The sequence below is a fragment of the Podarcis tiliguerta genome, assembly GCF_965153285.1.
Source record: "Podarcis tiliguerta genome assembly, chromosome: 5".
Taxonomy (NCBI): domain Eukaryota; kingdom Metazoa; phylum Chordata; class Lepidosauria; order Squamata; family Lacertidae; genus Podarcis; species Podarcis tiliguerta.
In genome coordinates, this window is record NC_139538.1 from 75,568,953 (window position 1) to 75,594,363 (window position 25,411).

The 25,411-nt window shown below is 42.2% G+C and overlaps 1 protein-coding gene across 3 annotated transcripts; it reads right to left on the reverse strand.

Moving 5' to 3' along the window:
• Window positions 1–1,711: 1,711 nt before the first annotated feature.
• On the reverse strand, window positions 1,712–17,883 carry RGR (retinal G protein coupled receptor). 3 transcript variants are annotated; one of them, XM_083440113.1, is made up of 7 exons: window positions 17,576–17,883; window positions 9,628–9,784; window positions 6,725–6,846; window positions 4,943–5,096; window positions 4,094–4,211; window positions 3,678–3,791; window positions 1,712–2,868 (listed from the first exon to the last, which is right to left on the reverse strand). In XM_083440113.1, the coding sequence occupies exons 1-7, from the start codon at window positions 17,655–17,657 to the stop codon at window positions 2,725–2,727; spliced, it is 891 nt and encodes a 296-aa protein (XP_083296239.1). In that variant the 5' UTR covers window positions 17,658–17,883; the 3' UTR covers window positions 1,712–2,724. The 3 variants fall into 3 exon arrangements, with proteins under 3 accessions (XP_083296239.1, XP_083296240.1, XP_083296241.1); XM_083440114.1 differs by lacking the exon at window positions 17,576–17,883 and adding an exon at window positions 13,310–13,461; XM_083440115.1 differs by lacking the exons at window positions 9,628–9,784; window positions 17,576–17,883 and adding an exon at window positions 7,052–7,356.
• Window positions 17,884–25,411: the final 7,528 nt, after the last annotated feature.

Sequence of the window (25,411 nt, forward strand, 5' to 3'; positions counted from 1 at the left end):
GGATATAGCAATCAGGGCTGTTATTTCCCCCCTCCTTCCAATACTGCAAGGAAATAACAGATTATTCCCCCCTCCACTGTTCAACCCAAAGCCAAAGCCACATATATCAGGCTTCCCACAACCTCGATCCATGTTTCCATCACCTTACTTCTTAGTGAGGTAGTAAGTCTCTGTGTGTATCATACGAAAAACATTGCTTCACATAGATAACTTGCATGTCAGGGAGGCTAGAACCAGGGATGGTGCCCCACCATAAGGCAAGGCAACCGCTTGTCTCAGATGGAAAGGTGCAGCAAACTGGTGTCCTCTTGGCCTGTTTGCCAGTTCCTACCATTTGCAGAGTCCCACACTACCTGTTTTGTTGACTGGCTAGCAGACTGCGGCTGGTGCTATGGCCAGCCGGCCACCACCTCCAGCCTAGTGATAGCTAGCCAGGACTTCAAGAGTTCTGCCACCACTTTACTGCCTCTGGAAAGTGGTAGCAGGGGTCCCAAAGTGCTGCCCTTGGCCTCTGCCTTTGAGGTCCCTTCCTCAGAACAAGGCATCGAAAGCAAGGTGAGCCTGCAGAGAAGGTCGGTTTCAAGTGATGCTGTTTATTACCGCAACACGTTAAATGATACTTTGCGGTGGCAGGGCAGGCCTCTTTACCCACAATGCCTCACTCTGAGGAAGGATACTGTGCTCTGCAGAGCAAAGTGGCCCCAAGGTAGCTGGTGGCAGCAGTGGATGAGGGGCATCATTGGGAGCAGGGGAAGAATGAAGAGGTGATGGTGGTGTGGTGCCAGGAGTGGGGTCCAGGGCACAGGGAGGAGGCAGCTGGTTTGCTGTCTATCATAGACTCATAGCATCATGGAATTGTAGAGTTGGAAGGGACAACAAGGATGAGCCAGTCCAACCCATTGCAATGCAGGAATCTTTGTCTCAAGCTCTACTGACTGAGCTATCCCAACACTAGTTGGACCTGCTTAGACCTAGCTTTTCATCTGGAGAGCATTAATTTTTGAATGGAAGAGTATTCAGTCACATTAGGCCCTGCCTGAAGTCTGTAGTGGTACAACCCGAGGCCTCAACAAAAACTAGGCTGATATGAGAAAGGGGCATTTGCTTGTGCCAGGAGGTGGAAGGCCTTTTATATCATAAAAACCTGCCTAAATAGTTATGATTAGCTGCTCCATCTTTTATTCTGTTTGGGCCTTAAAAAAACACACAACTCATTAAGGAAAATTCAGTGTGAAGCTCTTCTTAACAGTGACCCATTGGCTATAATGAGTTAGTTTGACACAAGGCAGTTTAAAAACAAGATGGTGTGTGTTCCTCCTTGCCTTGGCTAAAATGAAAGGACTTTAGCATGCATGTCTCTCTCATGCAAGGCATTCAATCCAAAGTTGTTTAGGAACTCTGCTGAGCATGGGAGATTCTGTACATGGGAAAGACAATTTTTGTTGTATATTGCAGCCCCAAGAGGGGACCCCCCCCCCACTTTCCTTGCTTCTATCTCATCATCAGATGATGATTATATTTCCACTAACTGAGGTTAAAGAATGTTCAACTCCAGCAAAGCCGGAATCTGTGGCCTAAGACCTCAGACATAGCAGAAAGCTACAATTACTGCAAAGCAGCTTCCACCCATAGTTTGGAATCTACTTTGGCAGCACCTCACAAACTATGGCTTGTAAGCTGTTGCAGTTTCAGATATAACACCAAACCATAGTTTGGCATAACACCTGCACAGAGCCATTTTGTGTTATTAAATATTCCGGGGTTGCGGGTGGGAACAGCATCAGCATCAGCATCAGGGGGGCTGCCTTTTGACTGAAATCACAATACATCTCACAACATTAATATAGCAATACAGAACTCGCCAGGCAGATTGCTAAGATGAGAGGCATTAAACCTGCACAACACATTACATAATGAAGACTGATTTGGCAGGCTTGACTGATGAGAGATCCAGTCACGCATCCCTCCATCAGTTGCCAGATTTAAATAAATGATATTCATGAAACAGTAAGAATTTTAGAAACAATTCCCTCCTTTTGCAAACACCCATTTTATGCAAATAGGAAAACAGAGGCACAAACATACGGCCTAAATACTGGATACTGCCTTAATCGCTCAACAACCCAGAAATACCCTATGTACAAACAAGCAGAAAGCCTTAACAGATCCCCACTATTCCCCCCCCCCGCTTGGTTTCCTGCAGTTCCATCTTGCAACAACAACAACAAAACAATGTGCTTCACAGCTTGCAGTTCGTTTGAGTGACATGTAAAATGAGAGTGACCTGCAGAGGTTAGAGGCATCTTATTTGGCAAATGGCACGGGGCAGATGGAGAGGCAAGTTCGGCAGCGACATCTGCACGGCGTCCTTTCAGTAATGAGATAATTGCCGGTAGACAATGCACAGCCTTTCTAGTGTGGGACCACAGTCGACTGGAGTCATAGTAAGTGGTTTCTGCTACTGGATGCCTCCAGTTGGGCCTGCCTCAATTTGGGACTGTTTCACACATTACACAGCAACAAGCCTGACACAGAGTGGGAGACTCAACGAGAGTACACAGCAAAACCTGGATCCCTGGCAAGCATGCCTAGATGATGTACAAAGTTTCAAACACCAATTTGTCACGATATTTTCGAGTGCGCACTTCAAAACCCAACCTAGGTGTACATTTAAGGGATGTAGCATGTGTGTGTGAAGAGGCCCTTGCTTAATGCCACAGCGCATTACTTCGTTTTGTTATCAACTTCAGCTTTCTCAATCTTCTGTCCTGTGAGGAACTGCCATATTCCCCCTCTGTAGTTCTCGTTCCCCAGAGCATAGACCAAAGCATTCACGGCTGGCGAGGTTTTGGCAATAACAGCAGGGATCTGTTAGGGAGCAGAGCATTTAAGGAGGTTAGATAAGGATGGGTTCGTGTTTACACAGAATTTCATAATGAAATGTATGAGGTCTGGGTGGTACCCTGATCAGCAACTAATTTTTAACAGCCACCATGGTTTTCACTGAGCTGGGACTGATGGAACAACCTCCCCCATTCTTCCACTTTCTCTCTATTCCTACGTTCTGCCACTTCCATTTGGGCTCCTTAAATCTTGGGCCCACAAAGCCGTTCTTGGCTCTACCAGTGGAGCAAGGGACCACACATTTCCTCTAGGTTGTGGTGCATTTGCCAGGATCTCAGGTGTGCTCCTCTTTGCTTGGACTCAGTGGCCAGGCAGGGGGCGATGATGTTTATTTCCCCACTGCCATCCATTTATACTGTGCTTTGCTGAGATCGGCAAAAGGGTTAGTGGCCTGTTCCCAAGGATTTTACAGTCTAAAATGGATTGTGTTTGGGGAAGACAGCAGAGGGGGTGGATGGAGAAGAAAGGGATGGATGGGAACCTAAGAAGCTGCCTTATACCATGGCAGGCCATTGATCCATCTAGCTTAGTACTGTCAGCAGTTCTATGGGATTTCAGACAAGTGACTTTTCTAGCCATATCTGGGGACACGAGGGATTGACCCTGGGGCATTCTGCATGCAAGGAATAAGCTCTGCCATTGAGTTGCCTGCTCCAATCTCCTTGCCTCAGGCTTCTGGGTGTTCTTTCTTGTACTCTCCCATTGATACCAAGTGCTTAGAATTGTCTGCATTGCACGAAAGATCTTTGTGCTCTCGGGCTATTTTTACATACCATTCGAATTTTGGGGGAGATGAAAGTCACATTTTCAACTGCGGCATAGAAACATAAAAGCGAGTAGGGACCCCAGCAGATGACCAAAGATTTCACTGGCAAACCAGTATTAAACTGGAAAAAAACAAGAACAGAGAACGTGGCATTGCGTAAATAAAACCCATATAAAAAGTTAAGAATGATACAGCCAACAAAAGCCCTTTTGGTACAACAGGAGCACATGATTTTGAGACAAAATAAATGTTTCCAGCACTTTGCCACAAACAGATTCCACCCCCCTTTAAATGGCAACCATGAGGAAGTTGAAAGACTGCTTCTTTTGCTTATCAGACTGTATAACCAAGCTATAGGAGATGGTTCCTTGAGTGGGAAAGGAAGCTGTGTACAACCCATTATATGCTGGGGTATTTTCTTACCTTGAACTGTCCTGTTTTCTTGAATTTGTGATCTACCGATTGATAGGCTGTTAGCATGATGAACACCGGAATCAAGAAATTGAAAAGGGCCAGAGGAATAAGATAGGAAATATAATTCCTGGAGGGGGGAGGGGAGAGAGGAAAGGACAGAGATCTGTCATTCTGTTTGCAATGTTATATAATTGGTATTAAAAACCACTTAGGAGAGAAATCATATATTCAATTAGGTTTAGCAAAACATCTTAAGGGGCAGCTCTCTGTGTTAAACATAATAATAGTTCTGTACGACAACTCTCTCTGGTGGGCTGCCTGATTTCTTAGGAGGCACAATAAGATTAGTGGAGGTGGGGCAGGTGAGGCACAGGGATGGAAAAAATCCATCAATTTCACTTTCTCTCACTTTCTCATTTTTCTAGCCTTAAGTTCAGTTCTCCACATTAGCTTGCAAACTTTTTTAAAAAACAACCTCACGAAAATCCACCAGCATTTCAATGCAAAATCCTTTGAATATGCACAATGCCTATTTTAGTTTTGCCTCATATACAATTTTTTTTGGTAAAGCAATTTCTCCTAATGCATTTTTGCAAGTGATTGTCGCCAACGTGTGTGTTTTATGCATATTTTACCGCAGTATGTGCATTTTTGTACATGTAACATGGCTGCAGAACTGCATTGCACCATTAAGAATGTCAAAGGATGGCTGCGTTTTAGCAGCACAAGAGCGATATTCTGCCAGGCAACCTTTTCCCCCTGCCGTGTATATGTTTGTCTGTAAAATTCATTTTTACCAGTTGCGCCTGTTTTTATTTTTATTTTAAAGCCACACAGAAATGCCTAGACGGAACACACCTGTCTCCTTTGCTGTAGTCCAATGTGCAACATGTTCTTAGAGGCTCATAGTCATATTCACCCCATCCTAGAAGAGGCATCACAGCCCAAAAGCCAGCAAAAAGCCATAGAAATATCACCATGGAAATCACTGAGCCCCACTGTAGCTTACTTCCTGTAAATGAGAAGAAATCAGATTCATAAACTTGGAATGGAAGAAAAAGCCGCAACTCTGAATCAATTGACCAGGGATTTCTATTGAGAGAGTAGGCCGTGGTTAGAAATAGGAGTGACTAACTTATGTTGAAACAGGGAGTTTACTCTTTAAGACAATGGATGGAGAAAGAAAAAGCCAACCTTCATGATATTTTGGATATATCTAAAAATTCTAATATCTGTTTTTCTACACTCCAATGAAGGCTGCTTTAGATTGCCTCAAGATGGATACTTAGGACAAGATAATTTTTAAAATTCTGACTTTAAATTGTTCATGGACAATCGAATCCAATTTAAGGTAGAGATAACACTGTTTTCCCTACTGGTGCACGATTACAATGCCTCATAACAATAGTATTGCATCATGAGCCCTGTTCTACAGGCAATTTACTGTACTGTCATGCCCAAGAATTTACTGTTCTACTGTCATGCTTTGGACTTGTAATGTGGCAGAATGAAGAGGAAGCAGATGTTCCTCATGTTTCCTGCTCTCCATGCCAGAAAAGCATCTCCTCTACCTTGGAAAATTGCAATATATCTGGTGCATCTACCAGAATCCAGAAAATGTGGACATTTTCCCCCTCCCCCACCACCCCATAGCTCTAGTTATTTTCCAAAATATTTCATGGAAGGTTATGCTCTCAGAATGTTAACGTCCGTTTCAGAGCTACTGCAAACAATGTCTGATGCTTTTTAAACTGACAGGTAAAGATGAAGGTATGTATCAAATAAAGTCAACTGGTTAGTGCAAGGACTTCTGCCTGTGCAACAGGACTTCCACCCTCTCTCCTCTCCTCATGTGCCCTTGCCCCTGCATGTTCCCAAACTGTTCTGGGTTCCCCCCATTCTCTGGAGGAGATTTCAGGAAGGACACGAGGGGGGCATGCAAGGATGTAAGATGGGCAGAAAGCCCTGTTGCACAGGGCTTTGTCTTTGTCTTAAAGTGGTAAAACTTCATTCCGCTTTCTACCACCAACCAGCAAAACTCTTTTAAAATTCTTAAGTATTTTGTTTGTCATGTTTCCATAGCAATTTGTAATACTTTTTTTAAAAAAATAATTTTTATTAAGTACAAATTAGAAAACATTAGAAAACATACATATTTACAACAAAAGAAAATACAAATGAAAAAGAAAATACATATAACCAAGGAAAAAAATTAGAGAATACTTTGCCTCTTTTCATATTTACAGTTATTTATACCTCTATAAAATGCTATTCACAATAAAGGAGTGAAATGAAAGATAAGATATCAGAAAAAAGAAAAAAAAGAACAAAGAAAAAATAAAGAAGTAAAAGAAAAGGATCATAGGTGAAAATTTGTAAAAATTTTCACCAATTTGTAATACTTTTACATCATCTCTCCTTCTTGTAAACCAGGGTGGGTGTAATTTACAATGATCTAATGATCTAGATCAGGCATCCCCAAACTCGGCCCTCCAGATGTTTTCGGACTACAATTCCCATCATCCCGGACCGCTGGCCCTGTTACCTAGGGATGATGGGACTTGTAGTCCCAAAACACCTGGAGGGCTGAGTTTGGGGATGCATGATCTAGATCTATACAAATACCAGGCTAGTACTTACTAGTGCAGTATTGATGATATCGGTCCCAGGCAATGGAAGCTGCAGAGCTAATGCTAGTCAGTGCTGTCAAAAATCCTTGAAACCCATGAATCTGGCAACCATCAGAGCCATAGGGCCAGTATCTGAAAAGAGATAAATGAAAACATTGGAACTTGCCATAGGTGGAGCGATCAGGACACTGATCTCATGCCCTACCTGGTTAGGAAGCAGGGCTGACCAAGACATTTTGCCACCTGAGGTGAACCACAAAATGGCTCCACCCACCCACCAGGGAAGAAGGGCTGAGGGAAGACCTATGTCAGGAACAAGGGGGAAATGAAGATTTACTTTGGGAACAAGGGGGAGTGCAGAGGCAGCAACAGGGGGCAATGCATTCCTTGGAGGCTGAATCTGCTGCCCTTGTGGATCTGGGCACCTGAGGCAGTTTCCTCATCTTGCCAGCCCCGATAGGAAGGCAAAGTGGGCATCACCAGAGTTGTGTGGGTCCACTCATGCTGTATCTTTTATGTTTGTGTTGTTGGAAGTACAACGGCAGGGAACATTCAGTGTGTGAATTAAGGGGTTAATTCTGTTTCTGTTTTGGCTCACAGCAGACTCTGAGTGGCTGGAGGTTCCAGTCAGCTGGGAAAGAATTGCAAGCGAGGAAGACATTTGATATTTGACAGTTAGTGGCGTTTGCAGGGAAAAGCTTCTCCTCTGTGCAGGTCTGGCTGAACAAAAGAAAAACCTCTCTGTATATTTCTCCTTGGGTTATACCCTGCTCTTGTTCACTTTATCCTAAGTAAAGTACTATCCATCTCTTTTTCTCTTTATTCCAGTCACTCTGCTAACTGGTTATGGGCTCAGAAACACTATTGCTGCCAGAAGCAAGTGTGGTTATTTTTTTTTTTTAAGTTCTTATTTATACCTTTCAAGTTTTTACATTTCATTAGTTTTACAATCCATTTAACATTTCAAAATTGGACTTCCCCCTCTTTTTGTGGTTCCTTAAATTTATTTATTTTTAATATCTTCTGCCTATCCAAATTCATTTCACTTGCTCATTTAATTATCTACTGTAAATATATACTCTTGTGAAACTGTGGGTTATTACAATAATCCTGCTAATGTTTTTATCTGCTTACAATTTACCTGAAAAAAACAATAAACCATTTCCATTATTTTATAAAAAGTTTGTTATCTTGATTTCTTATTCTTTCAGTAAGTTTTGCCATTTCTGCATATTCTATGAGTTTCTGTAGCCATTCTTCCTTTACTGGGACTTCTGCTTCTTTCCACTTTTGGGCAAGTAGCATTCCTGCTGCTGCAGTAGCATAAATAAATAAATTTCTATACGATTTAGGTAGTTCTGTCCCTGTAATTCCCAAGGGAGCCTGGCTCTGAGAGAAAGGGAAAGTAAACCTGAAGCAGAACAAAGCATGTGAGGGGAAAATGGGAAGCAGTTCAGGTTTGAAATTGGGTACTGAAAAGCTGAGCAACGGGAACGATCCACTATGGAAATCCAAACTAGAAATCCTACTGGAAACCTACCTATGGAAAGTGCTGAGTACAGACAGACCTACTGACAACCCTGAAAAACTGGGCCAAAGAGAAGAGGCAAGCAAAGGCAGCGGAAGATGTGGAAGATGACCAGCTCATTCACATCAGGAAAGATGATACAGCTAAGGGGATTTGGAATGCCTCATACAGACTGTGTGAGCTTGCAGATTTAAGCAATGACCGCTCCCCACATCAAATGGGGATGTGGCCACACCTTTTGCGTGGTCGCGCGCAGCCCCCCAGATCCCAGTGCGGCTCCTGGTAGTATGGGCTGGCTTCGCCCTCCCCAGGCTGGATACCTGGAGGTCTCCGCCTACCTCAGCCAATCGCCCAATCCTGCCTGGGGAGGCATTGCCAGGGGATCGGCCAGGTAGGGGGACCGCTGTGCCCACACAACGGAAGGTGAATCTTACCTGCGAAGCGTCAGTTGGCTCCAGAGCTTCGCCCACTCTGCCCCCCTCAGTTAAGCCTTTTTTTTTTTTTGCAGGTTAACCTCTTCTCCACAGGTACGCGGGCACTGCTGCGTCATAGTCACTGTTGAAGGGCCAGAAAGGAATTTTCCTGCATTGGCAGGAAAACGTCACAACTTTGACGGTTTCAGGCCTTGGGCAGAATCCTTTAGTCTATCTTCCTAAATGGGGGGGGGGGTGAAGCAGTGATCCACCCCCCCCTTGCGGTAGTGATCCCAGGGTTCCCCATTAAAGGGGTCTTGAGGGGAGGCATAGGCCATATGCCGAGAGGTTGTCATTGCTCTCCTCTGTGACGACGGCAAAATGGGGGGTGGGCTCTCTGCTTGAACATATGTTCTCCAGAGCCAGCCCAATTCCCACATATTCTGGGTAACCCTGATGTCTCCCAGATCCCCGGCTGGGGACTGGGAAGGATAAACGCCCAATGCCTGAGCCAAGGTCTCCCTACACCTGAAACTTAATAAAATTGTGGCCAATTTTAATCCCATAGCACGTTGTCTTGTCATTATTCCACTCGGGGGTTGCCTGGGGTTGGGAGGACTCCGCCTGTCTGTGCAATGTATCTGCTGTGCAAACTGTATGGAATCTGGATGCATTGCTCCATTCCCTCCTGACTCACTGCACATTGACACTTCTTACCAGGAGCTAACCCCAAGTATAGGAATGGTCAGTTTAAGAAGACTGGGAGCTTCTACTATACAGAATTTTGAATTTTGTATGTCCAGACATTGTAGCACCCTAATTTATTTTAAAAGCAGCATGCGTGAGTATCACACATCTGAAATACATTAGTTTATCAGTGGCTTAAAAGGACGGATAAAACACATCAATTACTTTTTTTTCTTAGTGGAAAGGCACGTTATATTCTTGAATAAATGAATAAATAAAATCTACCTTAAGAAACTAGAGAAAGCTGCAATGAATGCATTGGTGCAGATTCCACAGTCGGACAGTGCAAGGTTGAAAACCAGAAAGTTGCCAGGTGTTCGAAGTGCTTTGATTTTCCAGAAAGAGATGATGGTCAGCAAATTCAGAGAGAATCCAAGCAGCGCTGAAAACAAGCACAGGCTTAAAAGGGTTGTTTTATAACTTTCTCTCATGCTTGGACTCAGATGGACCAGAACAAACTACACCAGCCATACCACCAAGCATTCAACAATGCCCCAACTCTTCTTACTCCCATAGTTACTTTTGTATCCCTGTATCTATTTATAACGATCAGAGTTGGCTTGGACTAGTTATGACAGAGAGAAGAATAAGGAATCAGATTGAAGCATGGGGCCTTTTGATTTGCATAAAAATAGGGGGGGGTGTCCAATGCTATTCTTCTAGCTAGTACAATAGAGTTTTGCATGCACACACCCAACTAGGATAACTAGTCAAAAGAAAGAACAAAAAAATTGGACAGAAGGGGGAAAGGGTTAACTTCACTCCCTCATCATAGTTCCAGTGCAAACTGTGCTTAATCACCCAGGGCTGTTTTCAAATTTAAGCACAATAATTGTGGCAAAACACATTTTCAGTTTTCCTGCATCATGTGTCATTTGGTTCTTTGCTTTTACTTGCATTTTTTAATTATAAAAATAGCATAGTGTTTTCCTTATTGGCATTTGTTCCTCACCAAACAGCAACCAACTGTTAGTAACCCAGTTAAGAGATGCAGCCTCTTCCAAACTGGTGCCGTCCAGAAGTTTTAGACTGAAATTCACACTAGCCCCAGACAGCATCAGTCTGTGTATCTCTAGCACACAATTTATTAAAAAGGGGAACAAATTAAATTCATTTTCCAAGAGACCAATGTGGGTTACAATAGATCCCAGTCTATTATTTTAATACGTTGCATTTTTAATAAAAATCTAAACATGTACAGCAAACAATCATGACAAATAAATAAGGAATTATATTATGCAGATTATAAAGATATATAGAATAGATTATATAGATGATAAACAACTCAGGTTTATGGAAAGCTAAATTTGGTATGACAAAAGACTTGGATAGTTGGTTAAAAGGAGGTGGAAGAGAGAAAGGATGACAAATTATTCAGTGGAATAGCTGAAACAAAATTGGTTGATTCTCAGCGTATTGATGGATGGCCCTCAGTAGGAAAGTATGTGTGGGTAAAAGGACCAGACATGCTCTTGTCTGTAAGATGGTGAGATGTTAATACCACTAGCACTGCCAGTCAGGTGACTAAGCATGCCATCTTGAGTTTGACATCGCTAGGAGCTCCCTCAGCCTCAGGAGCAATCCTAAGTGTGCCTTCGAGCAAGGTGGTATAACTGAAGCTTCAGAAAAACCAAATCTCCCATGAAAGCTATCTGCAGATTGCTAAAACCATCTGGAAGTTGCCCTGCAATAATTCCCAGTATCCTCAAATTTCCAAAGCACAAGTGTGCAGGATTAGAAGAGGCACTTATCATGGTTTACTGGGGCAGCAATTGTAACTCTGATCTCCCACGGCCCCAGTTAGGACTGCTCTGCCTGTGAACTAAAATGACCTTGGTCCTTTATATTATTGGTAGAAAGCCACAGCTCTGCTTTGCATGCAGAAGAATAAATCTTTAAGCCTCAGCATCTCCAGGAAAGCGTAGGAGAGACCCCTGCCTCAAATCCTGAAGAGCCACTGCCCATCATTCATTGTAGATAATACCGAGCTAGTTGGGGAATCATAGAATTGTAGATCTGGAAGGGACCATAAGGGTCATTTAGTCCAACCCCCTGCTATATATATGTGCTCAGAACTGAGGCCCACTGTGTCCAATTAAGTGTGCATAGTATCGGAATTTGAACAATTTCTTCTACTTTATGTGACATCCATTACACTGCTGGGTAGTTATAATCGAGGGGCCAGATTCAACTAAATAAAGCTAGCGGGAGCCAGTGCCATGGGTCCTGTTAGTTCAACAGGGCTTCCCCCCTCACTTCCCAAGCTTCCCCAAATCTGCCCCTCCCCCAAATCAGCTCTGAGGAGTCCGGAGAACACCCAGAACAGCATTGGGGGGGGGGGATAGGGGAAATCGTTCCATCTGGCCAGCACAAATGCTTGCATGTAGAGCAACACTGAATTCCATCTTAAGACATGATGTAGCCAGAGCTAAGTAATTTTAATTCCCATTGATTTAAACAAGAGAGTTAAACGCACGTGCTTAGTTTTGTGCCATGGATATCAATGAAACTGGATCGTGCCCTACATTTATTACAAAACTTCAGCGGTGGACATCTGACTTACGTTGTTCTTTTTCCTGCAGAGATAATCCCTTGAAAACCCACCACCAACATACTTTTTACTAAGACTGTGGCTGCAACCTTAAATACACCTACCTGGCAGTAAGCCCCTTCAAACTCAAAGGGGCTTACAGCTGGCTGCAAATTTACAGATTTGTATTGTAAATGTATCTGTCATCCACACAACTCACTCCTGGATTGGAGGTCAAATATTTTCCCCAGTCAAAGAATTGAACAGTTCTTTTTGACCATTAGAATAGGACCAAAATACATCAGCAGGAATGAAAGCATTTTTTTCCGCTTGACAGTGATATATGCCACCATCAAATTTCATATGCATAGGGTCATCACACATGGAGTATACTTCAGCTACAAAGTGGCTGATTTCAGTAAGACAGATGCATTTTTTAATTCTTTGAATTTTTCATTCCTTGGGAACTAGAAGTGTGTTTAATTTTTACCAGATTGCCTTCTTTTATATCATTTTAAAAGTCAGCAGGCAATTATCTGTGTTTTTAGTAACAACATTAAAAAGCACAGTAAAAGGGGGGGGGAATGGTACAAAACTTAACAGGTTTCAGCCGAAGTTTAAAAACGAAACTATAAATAACAAAAAGGATCAGAATTCTCAACTAGGCTGTTTGCTAATTTATCACTAGCACAACTGTCTGTGAAGCTGAGACACCCAGCTAATTTATTACTAATGCAAATGCATTTGCACAGTCTGTTGAAATTCCTACAAGTTATGTGATGAAGAAGAAATAGAGGCAAAATCCATTTAGCTGGACTTTTGAGACAGGTTTTTCTTTTGCGAGTAATACATGCTTAAAATCCAGTGCTGCTGAATGATGTGTCCTTCAGCCTATTTTGGGCATCTTCATTCAAGTATACAAGATTCTGTTATATAACCTTGTTAGATGAAAAAAAGATGGGCACAAATGGAAAGCGATGAGTTTCAGAATAAACAGTAAGATATGAACCATCTGTATGAATCCTCAGTCCTAAATGCAAAACCACCTTTTAAGTCCATACGGAACAGAAACAATAAAGATCTTTATTCCTGGAATCAAAACAACAAACTTAACTTTCGCTCCTCAATAGTCTTGTTGCATAACATGCCTTGCAAGCAACTTCTGCCCTGTTTCATAAAGGCATAATGAACAATGGCGTAGCCATAGAAACAAGATTTACCCTGAAGCCTATACTGCTCTGTTGAAAGTGTTATGTGGTTATATATCATCTTTCCCCCTTCTTCTTCAAACCACAGTTTTGCTTGGCAATGAAACAGCAAGAAGGTCTGATCTGATCTAAGAATTCTCTGACCACACCACCCTTCATCCCAGCTTACCTTCTGCCATCATCAGGGTGCCCAAACCAAAGACTTCAACTTCAGTGAAACCTTCAGGGAGCGTGTGTGGTGTTGCCATCTTTAAAGCAGCAAGGCCAGACTAGCTTAGGCTCTGCCTCCCCTACAAGCAAACTCCAAGTGACAATCTCTCTGTCTCTCTCTCTTTTTTTTGGCTAGATGTTCTGACTCTTCCGAAAGCCTAAAGCAGCTTCCTTCTTAAAGGGCCAGTTGGTGCATCGACATGGACTGAGTACAGTACAGTGGTTCCTCGGGTTACAGATGCTTCGGGTTATAGATACTTCAGGTTACAGACTCCGCTAACCCAGAAATATTACCTTGGGTTAAGAACTTTGCTTCAGGATGAGAACAGAAATCGTGTGGTGTGGCGCAGCAGCGGCAGCAGGATGCCCCATTAGTTAAAGTGGTATCTCAGGTTAAGAACTGTTTCAGGTTAGGTATGGACCTCCAGAACGAATTAAGTTCTTAACCTGAGGTAGCACTGTATTATGAGAAATGAGCTCTCTGTGCAACCTTTTCCAAAATCCCCATAATACAAGCAAGTGACAGCAGTCACCTGCCATTACCAGTAAGCTCTGAAAATTATAGTTCACAGAGGGGGAAACAAATCAGGAATGTGCTGTTGGTCTTTATAGCAGTTACTGTTGCAATTTGGATAAGAAATTAATCCATTCCTGGTTTTATGCTTATGTAGATTCAGAGTGACCATTATTTCATCCGAGTATTCCTCTCATTTGTGTACAGCTTAGGCTTCATTTGACCATGCATGCAAGCATTTAGCTCCAACATAAATCTCAAGTAACAATGGAGTCTAGCCCAACTCCCATCGCTATCTACCTCACAGAAGAGCCCTAGCTTTGTCTGCACAGAAGAATGTCCTACTGAATTCAGTGAGGCTTACTCCCAGGTAAGTGGGGTTGGCATGGCAGCCTTAGTCTGAAAACCAAATAAAGTACTGTGCTGAACAGCTATTTGAAGTAAGGTAATTGTCTTAGCTAATGGTCAGGGGTCCCTTTACTTTTACCTTTTACTTTAATTTTCTTAAATAATTTGATATGTAACCATAGCTTGGTATCGCTTTCTCTTAATAAACGGCCTTTCTTGGGCCTCCGTACAAATACATTTATCGTGGGTAAATAACCACTAATTACAAAAAAAATACATAATGTTAAGCTGCCTTTATCATTTAATTCACTTACATGTTAAATGAGCGACTCAGAAAATGAAATGAGTCTTTAAGAGAGCGAACCAAACTCTTTCAAAAACTAGGAACATGGGAAGCTGTCTTATGCTGAGTCAAACCATTAGTCCATCCATCTCAGGATTGCCTACACTGACTGACAGCCGTTCTTCAAGGTTTTAGAGGCTGACACTCCCAGTCCTACACAGAGATGCTAGGGACTGAACCTATAACCTTCTGCACGCAAAGCAGACATGCTATTGCTGACGTATGGCCTTTCCCCATGAAATGACCTCAGTATGAAATGACCTTCTTCACAATGAAATATATGATCAAATAAACAGCAGAGCTGTTACCTCTGATGAGCAGATTCCATAGTTTCACAGAAAAGCACAGTGAAACATGCAAAACCCACATGGATGCACAGCCTTGTCTCAGCTATGAAAACTTTGATAAAGCCTCTTTGGCATCCAGCTTACATAAATAAAGTACCACACAGCTCTGTAAAATAAATTTACCTGACTACAATTGCTCATTTCTCCATGCCCATAATGATTTTAGGTTGTCACCTGAAAGCCTGCGGACAATGGATTAAGCAGTAGTTCCAAGGGCTATTCTGGAAAATCATTTTAGTTCCCGAGTTTCTTTTCTTTCAGGATTGCTTCTTGCATCCATAGCTGGTCTTCATAAACTATGCGAAGCACCTGAGAAATGGCAATACCTTTTAATCTGAGCTATGAGGTCTTAAGCAGCTTCAGCCTCTCAACTACAATGGAAAGAATAGCACTGACCTATACTACAGGGTATATTATTAAGTATAATGTATTTTTTTAAGGATGATATATAATAAAAAGTGCTTTGAGCTTCTAAAGTGAAAAATAAATGCTAAATGTTATTACATTTACAATTCCCACCAGCTTTTGAAGGTGTACTAGGTGTTTTGAAGGTATTCTATTGTTCTAGGCACGTTTTGTGACAGGCAATAGCATTAATGCATGCAGTTTCTGAGCTCTGGGTACAGTAGTGAGCCTAAGATTTCAGATTAAAACGGCCACTGCTAGGCAGGGAAAGGACTAGACCATGTGAAAAATGAACGTAAGATATTAGCTGAAGTTCATTCATTTTCAGCTTTGTTTTCTTGCTATAAAAAAGCACACCTGGACATTCCATTGTTGCGCCCATAACCTAGGCTTAAGGTGCAACTTAGCTAGCATTCATATCTCAGTTTCTAACTCTGGTTCCACTATATGGTTCATCTCTGTCTTATGCAGAATTTCCACAAGTGATGCACATTCCTGGCATGGAGATTCTGTAATCATTGGGTGAACCAAGTGGTGAGCAGATGTCAAGTGTCTGGTCTTCTGCATTGTGGGATTCTCTTTTGATGGCACCCACATTAGGATTTGGACCTCATATCTGACGTGACTCATATATTTCAATGAAATCAATGGGTCTTATTTCCAAGGAAAGTATGGAAGAAACCATGAAATATGGTGGTACAATCAAAATTGATGTTCACCTATACCAGTCTGATATAGTACTTACTATTGTACTCCAATTTCCTGATCTATTGTCTGTGGTTCTGGAATTGAGAGCCTTCAATTCTGAGTGGAAGCACCATATTATGAAAGTGGTAATTATTATTAGTTCTATTTAACACAGGCTTCCTTCCTTCCTTCCTTCCTTCCCTCCTTCCTTCCTTCCTTAGGAGGTCATATCTGCATTTCATCCAGTCTCCATCCCACCTCCAGTTCATCTGAACTGTAGAAGATGTAACCACAGTAACTACAATGACCCTGTACCCAACAGTATTTCATCACAAGCATTTTTCATTGTTTCAAACCATCCAACATTTTTCCCAGTTGAAAAACTGAGACACTTTTGTAACATTCGTATTCTCACTAAGACTCACCACCTGGGCATCAGTGCCCATTATATTCCTCATATGCTGTATCCAGATACATATAATGAATCAAGTTACTCTGCAATGGTATATCTTGCAAGGGTATCTAAAATGGCCATAACCTTTTCCTAAAAGTGTTTAACAATGAACCTGGTTTTAGTAATCAGGGACAGGTCTTGGGGATAGATGCCCAGGACCCCACTCAGCTGAAAAAGGTGGGGGGAGGGGCAAGATGCAACAAACCTGGTTTATCATATTTGGAAGGGGATGAAATAATACATGTTACCATTTACAGATGCCACCCCCCCTTCAACAAGACAGGTAAGAGGTCTAGAGCCAAAATTTGCAAGGGCATGATGAGAACATGCAACCTTTTCCCTCTCCTCCAGTGTATAGCAGGGATTATTGACTTGCACCACTGGTATTACTATGGAACAGCTGCAACTCAAATAAATTCAGCAATGCTTACAATCAGTGATGGGAGGAAGGGAAGAAAATGCACTGGAAGATTGTTCCCATGTGAGTGCATGTCCTAGAGTAAGTTGCAGCCCACCTCCCATTGCACCATCTTCTAGATAGGGGCTTGAAACTTGAAGGATACTGTTGTGCAACGTGTTAACAATTTTAAAAAGCCATTCATGGCATGTTCCACAAAGCTGATTTATCAAGATCAAAAGCAAAGCATAAAGGAAAATAAAGGCCCGTTCATGATAAATAGGTAAAGGTAAAGGGACCCCTGACCATTAGGTCCAGTCATAACTGACTCTGGGCTTGCGGCGCTCATGTCGCTTTATTGGCCGAGGGAGCTGGCGTTTGTCTGCAGGCAGCTTCCGGGTCATGTGGCCAGCATGACTAAGCCACTTCTGGTGAACCAGAGCAGTGCACAGAAACACCCTTTACCATCCCGCCAGAGCGATAACTATTTATCTACTTGCACTTTGATGTGCTTTCGAACTGCTAGGTCGGCAGGAACAGGGACCGAACAATGGGAGCTCACCCCATTGCGGGGATTTGAACCGCTGACTTTCTGATCGGCAAGTCCTAGATTCTGTGGTTTAACCCACAGTGCCACCCACATCCCCTCCATGATAAATAGGGGTGGTTAAAGTATATGTGTTGACTTCTATTTCTGACGCCATTTTTATTTGGAGCTACCCCAGCTTACCTTCTACCAGCAGGGCGGTGCCAATACTAAACACCTCTAATTCAGTGAAGCCTTCAGGAACAGGGTATGCCGAAGTAACCATGTCTGCAAGAAAAATGCACCCTATTTTGGGCTCTCCACCCCAGCCACAGAAGTGACCCGATCACTTCTTTTCACTGAATTTCCCAGTAGTCTAAGACATCCTTCCTTCTTAAAGGGCCAATCCGCGTGCTGACACATGAAAGTTCTTATAGAAAAGCTTTGGGGCTTTAATGCCAGCATGGCAATCCTTACAAAAATGCCCTTAATGAGTCCGGCAGAATCCCCATCTCCCCGCACACCCCCTGCAACTGCTGCAAATCGCATTTGTGTATTGTGGCAAAAGGAGAAGCATTCACGGAAACCACAACAGGCTCTTTGTAGGGATGAAATTTAAGAACGCCCTCCGGTTAATTCTGCAACACTGGGAAAGAATTAAAGGATGCTGGAATGGCCAGTGGGGGAGTGAGAGGTAATTGGGGAGTGACCTGAATAAAAGCAACAAATGTTATTCAATGTCTAATTAGGGGAAAGGGGACAAAGGGAATTTCTGGAGCACATATTTTGTTGTTCTTATGAAAGAAATCCAATGGCCAGCAATTTTTGTGAAACTGTTTTCCTCCTTTCTGGTCCTGTTTTGTAATGGGCTGCTAATAACTTTGCAGATGAGCAAACCACAGTTACATATCTGAGCTGCTCCCAAAGACAAAGCCTGCTCAAAAGGCCATGGCCCCTTGCAAGTTGGTGCCCGCTGCTGCAAGTCCCACTAAAAGCTGATTCACAAAATACATTTCAAACTTGGGACCAGTTAGAGGTGCTGGCCAATGCTCAGCTGAGCTGCTACAAAATGCTAGGCCATGTGTCAAATTTGTTGTCTAGTAGAACTTACGTTATCGCTAGGAAGGATGGATGGATCTGCCAGTTTTGGTTCTCTCCATTTCTCATTTTTCTAGTCTTAAATTCAGCTTTCCACATTTCTGAACAAGTTGGCAATTGTTTCAATAATAACAAAAAATGCTTGTGAAAATTCACCCGCATGTTAGTGCAAATTTCTCTGAATAGACACATTTTTGCAAGGCGACTTTCTCTTACAATGCATGCTTGTGTGCTGTTTTCACTGCTGTGTAGCCATTTATGCACACTAAACCTTATCATATGCATTTTTCTACACATTACTTGACTGGAGTACTGCATTGCAAAATTCGGAGAAGTGCAATTTTTGAAGAATGGCTGCCTTTCGGTTCACAAATTGTTTCAGAAAGTGTGAATTTGGCAGGTTCGACATCAGAAGTGAGAGACTGAGCAGAAGAATCAATATTGCATTCCCCTTTTTCTTCTCCCAATAGTGGCCATCCATCAAGGTGACCAAGGCCGATATTATCCCTGAACGGGGCCTGAACTTGGACTGAGATGGGTCTAGATAATCAGTTTCACCCAAGAATACCTGCAGCTACTTCACCACAACTCTCTCAATTACCTACCCCAAAAACAATGTATTAGCATCCAGCCAAAAACTATTGTAGACTAAAGGGCACCACTCCATCACATTCACCATATCCTGGACCGACCAAGACATGCTGTGCCAGCTTTTATTAACCTCCAGGGACAGGGCACATGGCTGGATGCATAGATACAAGAACCTTGTCAGGGTTCTCAATCCACATCAGCTGAAACTGATCTCATAAAACCTGGCCAGATGTGTCACTGGAGAGCTCACTTGCTTCTGCACGAACTATGTCATCAATAACACGATGAAGATGAACACAGTTTATGAAGCCTAACACTTTGTTTTCAAGTAGTGTTGTCATCTTGGGGTGGATAGGCACATGCCATGTTACTCTTGTCTGAAATGTGTTCAAATGACCAGGCAACCCATGTTCAGGTGGAAAAGAACTAAACTTTTGGAGTTCTTACTTCCACCGGAAGTTCATAAATCAATCTCTAGACCAGAGGAGGAAAAGCTCTGATCCTCCAGATGTTGCTGGAGTCCATCTCATATCAGCCCCAACTGAAGTGGTCAAGGATGATGAGAGTTGGAGCTCAGAAACATCTGGATGGTCACAGGGACCTGCAACAGAAACAAAGTATTTTTATTGACTTTGTTAAAGTGGGGAAAGCACTAAAAAAATAAAAAATCAACAGGTTACTAAATTGAAGGCATAGTGTATTAAACTATGAGACAGAGCAATCTTAAGGATGCTAACCTGGCCCATCTGGGTTAGTCAAAGTGTATTAATAGGTCTCAATGAGGCTGAAAATGTCTTAAACTTTATTGGAATGCCAGACAAAGCAGGACAATCGATGATACTTTTCCATTATTTTTTGCATTATTTTCTGTTTGGCTACAGACTGTATGACCTCAATCTCAAAACGTCCTGCACACATGGTCTTTGTCCATTCTGTGCATTCACAAAAGAGCTGCAGGCTTGATTTCTTTCTCCTACACATCCAAGCAGAAGTAGAGATCCAGGCACGGCAGCCTATTCAGTGCCATCCACTTACAAACCGTTAAAATGGGATTACGAGCCTGTCCTGCTATAAAACCTTTTTTTCAGTGTCTCTGCTGTCGATTGTTAAAAGGCCTTTCCATTATGATGTTCATGAAAAAGGAGAGCAGAGTGTTCTAGGGAGAGGACACGGCTGTTGCATAAACTCTCCTTTCCAATTGTCCCCTGTGTGCTCTTTTGGTGAGGTCCAAAAGCCTCTTGTTTTGATTTCTCCTGAGATTACACGGTACAAACAGTATGGGTGCAATCAATAAAGAACATCTCTTGTTCTGGCCTTGTGCCTGTGCCCTTCTAGTCTCACATTTATTTCATTCTCCGCAGCACAAAGTCGTTTCTTTGTTTTGTTTTTGCTATTAAGCACTTATTGATAAGCTAATAAAGTCGGAGCAAATTCAAAAAATAGACTTTCAAGTGTCAGAATTCCAGAATTGAAAATGCTCTATTCAGCAACTGGTGAGTGAGAGGGGGTAGAAATATGCTGAACTGGGGAGGCCTGAACTTGAGTTCCCATTCAGACTTTAACTCTGCCTCGTTGGAATTCATTGAAATACAGTAGAGTTGCCATATTCCCAAGAGTGAAAATCCGGTTTTATGAGATCAGTTTTGGGGGATCAAAGTTGTTGAGCTTTTTTGAGGAACATTTCCCAAAAGACATTCATTTTGGGGGTTTTATTATATTTTAAAAAATAAAAATAGCCCAACTTCAGCAAAAATCTGTCCAGGTGCCATTTTTCTTAGCGATTCCAGAACGTGTCCAGGGAAACCAGGACGTATGGCAGCCCTGGGATGCAACATATCTTCCAGGGCAAACAAAGTAAAGAATATGAAGTAGATCTTTAAATTCATATTTTTTTATTTTTTTATTAAGCTTTTGAAATAGCTAGTTTGTATTCCCTTGCCAAGATATTGGATCCAATATCATCAATTGCATGAACAGGAAAGATAAGAAAAAAGGTTTCTCAAATGAACCTTCATTATTAGAAAAAGTGTTATTACAAAACCAAACCAAGGTACAGTGGTACCTCTGGTTACATACGCTTCAGGTTACACACGCTTCAGGTTACAGACTCCGCTAACCCAGAAATAGTGCTTCAGGTTAAGAACTTTGCTTCAGGATGAGAACAGAAATCTTATTCCGGTGGCGTGGCAGCAGCAGGAGGTCCCATTAGCTAAAGTGGTGCTTCAGGTTATGAACAGTTTCAGGTTAAGTACGGACCTCCAGAATGAATTAAGTACTTAACCTGAGGTACCACTGTAATATCAAAAATATATGATACATTATTGGAGTGGGAGGTCAAAGATGAACAGGTCAAGGAGGTAATGATCAAGTGGGCTTTAGCTATTGGGAAAACCATTAACTTCACAGCATGGGAAGAACTATGGAGAAAGAACTGGAAATTTACAGCCTGTGAAGTATTGAGGGAAAATCTAATCAAGATGTTTTATAGATGGTACTTAACACTTACCAAAATAGCTAAAATGTATAAGACAAAAAGAAATCTGTGTGAACGGACACTTATACATGTTTGGTGGACCTGTGAAAAAATCAAAAGCTTCTGGAACATAGTATATGATGAGCTTAAAAAAATGTTTAAGTATAACTTTATGAAAAATATAGAAGCTTTTCTACTAGGGATAACAGACACAGGTATAGCAAGAGTAGATCAGAAAATATTCCTCCATGCCACAGGAGTGGCAAGGATCCTAACTGCTAAAAACTGGAAAAAAGAAACTGTGCCAACAAAAAAGGAATGGCAAGACAAACTGTTAGAGTATATTGAACAGGCTAGAGTAACAGAGGCAATTAGAGATCACAGTAGACAAGACTTTCAAAAAGCATAGGGGAAATGCAGAGAAAACAGTGCCCTAAAATACATACCTGGACTTGTTTCGATTAATGTCTGCAGGAGACTTTGTGGATACTTAAGTTATAATTAGAAAAATCTTAATAATTATTCATAAACAGCTTATAAGAAGTAAATAAGGAGGCCAGATGCAGGATAAAGGAAGTCTTTTATTTGGTTGTTTGTATTGTTGTATGTTATGCTCATTGTATGTTATGTTCACATTTAATTAAGGTGGATTTCTGTGTTGGGGGTGGGGGGTTTATGTTATGTTGTAAATAAAATTTCCAATAGAGAATTCAAAAAATAAAAAATAAAATAAGGATCTGCAATGATTCTGTTGTGGCCATGATAAGGCTGAGCCCAAACTGCTCACTTCATCTGAGATTCATTTCCATTAGTGTCAAAATTGTGTCATTCCCAGCAATTATTCGTGTCCATTGTGAGCACACTTGTATTGATTTTATTGGGGGTTTTTTTGGTGTGTGTGTTTATTGTTTATTTTATTTATTGTTTATTTCCCCCCCTGTCTATTATGCTTATTTCCTCACATTTCTGTTTCTGCAAAAATGCAAAATGTGTATGCTTCCTTTCAATGGCTAATTGGCATTCCCAAGGCAGTTTATAGAGGAATAAAAATCCCAATATTGTAAAATAAACAAACAATAAAACTACACAGCTTAGGATAAAAACCATTTAAGTCATATTGGCCTTGGAAAGCTACATGATTTTGTTAAAGTTGTTGCAGCATTAAACCTGATATGATGATGTGATGGATACTTGTAAACAAAATTATGTGGCTTACTATACCCAATACATTTAAAGGCGTGCAAAGGGGGAAAACGAATTCATTTTTATTTGTAGTCTTTTTAAGTATTCATTTGTTTCGTTTTCAGTTTGCTGAAAATTGCATTTGTTCCTCTGTTTTCTGCAGAAGACCCGGATTATCACTTCTGCTTGTTTGATCCAAATGGCATGACATTTGCAGCCCCTCATGGCATTCATCACTCCAAATTACAGATAGATAGGACAATGGAAAACGGTTGGAATCTGAATACATACTGAGATTTATTGATTTACAGTGGTACCCCACAAGACGAATGCCTCGCAAGACGAAAAACTCGCTAGACGAAAGGGTTTTCCGTTTTTTGAGTTGCTTCGCAAGACGAATTTCCTATGGGCTTGCTTTGCAAGACGAAAACGTCTTGCGCCTTTTTTTTTTAAACCGCCAATGCATTCCTATGGGAAACCGTCAATACACATTGGTGCTTCGCAAGTCGAAAAAACTCGTAGAACGAAAAAACTTGCAGAACGAATTAATTTCGTCTTGCGGGGCACCACTGTATTTAGTTAGTATTTAATTTTTATTGTTGTTGGATAGAACCATCCATGTTATTGAAAGACTGCATTTGTTTTGAACATTTTGTAATGTCAATCCATCATCACAATTTTTCTTTTAAAAATCAATAAAATATTTTTTCTTAAAAAGACGAAGAAAAGAGAAATCCTATATGATTCACATTGCTTTCAATGGAAGACCCGGCTGAATTTCTCCTGCTTCTAGCTTCAGTGCTTTTTATTCTACTGTAATGAAATTGTATGAATTCTATGTGCAATTTTGGGCCAGTGGTTTACAGGGCCAGAAATTATTTTTTTCTCTCAACTTCATTGGCACTTGGTTGGTTCCCCGCCCCACCTTTCTCTTTTTGAAATTATGGCCTTCCTTTGTTAGGTAGAAGAAAGTTTGCATGACAAGGCCCCATGCCCTGTGGTCCCCTTATACACATGGGCATGGTTTTAGGTTAATGTGCAAAAAATAGGCCATAACTTTACTGTTTATAGATGTGAGTGGTTTGGCTTAGGCACTGGGTGAAACCAGACTATATCCTGACTCCTGTCCATCTGCAGGAAGTTTCCTAAAGGCAAACCACTGGTAGGCAGAGCCCTATGATATACATCAAATTGGGGCACCTCCAGGGCCCCTGATGGGGGCGTGGCATGGCCCTAGCCGATACCCAGGCTACGGACAGAATCCACACACCAGGATCCAGGATACTCTTATTGAGGAGGGGCAGGCAGAGGCTACAACCACCCTTCCCATCACAAAGGCTTACCCAATGCCTAACCTCACAAAGTTGTGGTGATTGCTACAAGGTAGGCAGAAACCAAATGGCTGGTGCCAATTTGCCAAGTGGGAAAAAATCCCTACCCGGCCCCATCAATATGGCGGCCGACATATGTCCATAGCAAGCTCATGTCATACCAAAGCTTAAAAAGAGAGCGGGTGGGCTGGGAGATCAGGTGAGGAAGCAAAAGGAGGCTGCCCCCCGGCCGTGCCACATTTTAAACGTCCTGAGTGTTAGAATTCCTGCTTCATGATTGCAATCATGGGATTGTTGTCTATCACATGACGGTATATGTTTTGACTCCACAAAGTGGAAAGTGACCGAGACAGGATGTTTGTGTTACTGTGTTCCGTGAAGTGGGACTATTGTCCTTTGTCCTTTCTCTTTGCTGTCTGATGCTAGAGAGAAAGGGAGCCATGTTGCAGTGCTCCGTGTGTGTTTATATGTAAATAAAGTAGATTAGCCAAAATGCTGAGTTGCTGAGGTCTGCCACGCAAGCTGTGAAGACTCTGTGGATCCCTAAGTGTGCCGATGTCTGTTGGCATCGGTCGCTGTGATATTCGGGCAGAAGAAAGCTTTTGAAGCTCCCAAACGATCAACCAGGAGGGAGAGAACATGCCAGTTGGGCATGTGTCTCTGCCAGGGTCCTACTCAAGTGTAGGACGAGCTCCTGACACTGAGGTCACATCCCCCAGCTGCCCAGATTATTGGTGACATGGGCAGCATCCCTCCGCTCCCAATCTGGGTTGCTGGGGGTCCCGGATGCCAGTCTGCAACACTGCAGCACTCAGGGAAGGGGAGCGGATTTGCTGAGGGTGGAAATAGCTTTGGGCAGGATCAGGCCTGAGGGGAGGATGGACCACAGCACCTGCAACTGCAGGGTGGAGCATCTCCCAGGTTGGAATCTGCACCCTAGTTGCCCAGTGAGACCTTGCATGCCTGGCTTGCCCCACAGCAAGGTTCAACCCTGGCTGACTCACATGGAACAGGTTTTGGGCGGTCCAAATCTGGTGGATCCATTCCATCAACATGGGGTTTGGGGAATAATGAGCTGATCCTGGCCCCAATGTCATGCCAACCTTTAGCCTACCTGCTGCTGCCAATAAAGATTTAGGCTGATTTTATCCCATCACTGTTGTACAATTTGGTTTTTTGCTGCTCTCATCAGTCACATAATGAGCCTACCTGGGCAAGCATGATTTGATACTGGTGTTAAAAAGTCTTTAAGATCTCTCGTCTCCCTCTCCACGGGGTTTCCTGAAGAAATGGAATCATCAGTAAATTACAGTGGTACCTCGGGTTAAGAACTGAATTTGTTCTGGAGGTCCATTCTTAACCTGA

What these genes read in the sequence shown, in the direction of transcription:
- RGR (XM_083440113.1), bottom strand. Translation starts at nt 17,657, where the DNA reads ATGGTTACTTCGGCATACCCTGTTCCTGAAGGCTTCACTGAATTAGAG. An exon ending in CACCGCCCTGCTGGTAGAAG is followed by an intron (nt 9,785 to 17,575) that starts GTAAGCTGGGGT and finishes GCTTGTTTTCAG; the next exon opens with CGCTGCTTGGATTCTCTCTG. An exon ending in AGAAAACAGGACAGTTCAAG is followed by an intron (nt 3,792 to 4,093) that starts GTAAGAAAATAC and finishes GTTTTTTTCCAG; the next exon opens with TTTAATACTGGTTTGCCAGT.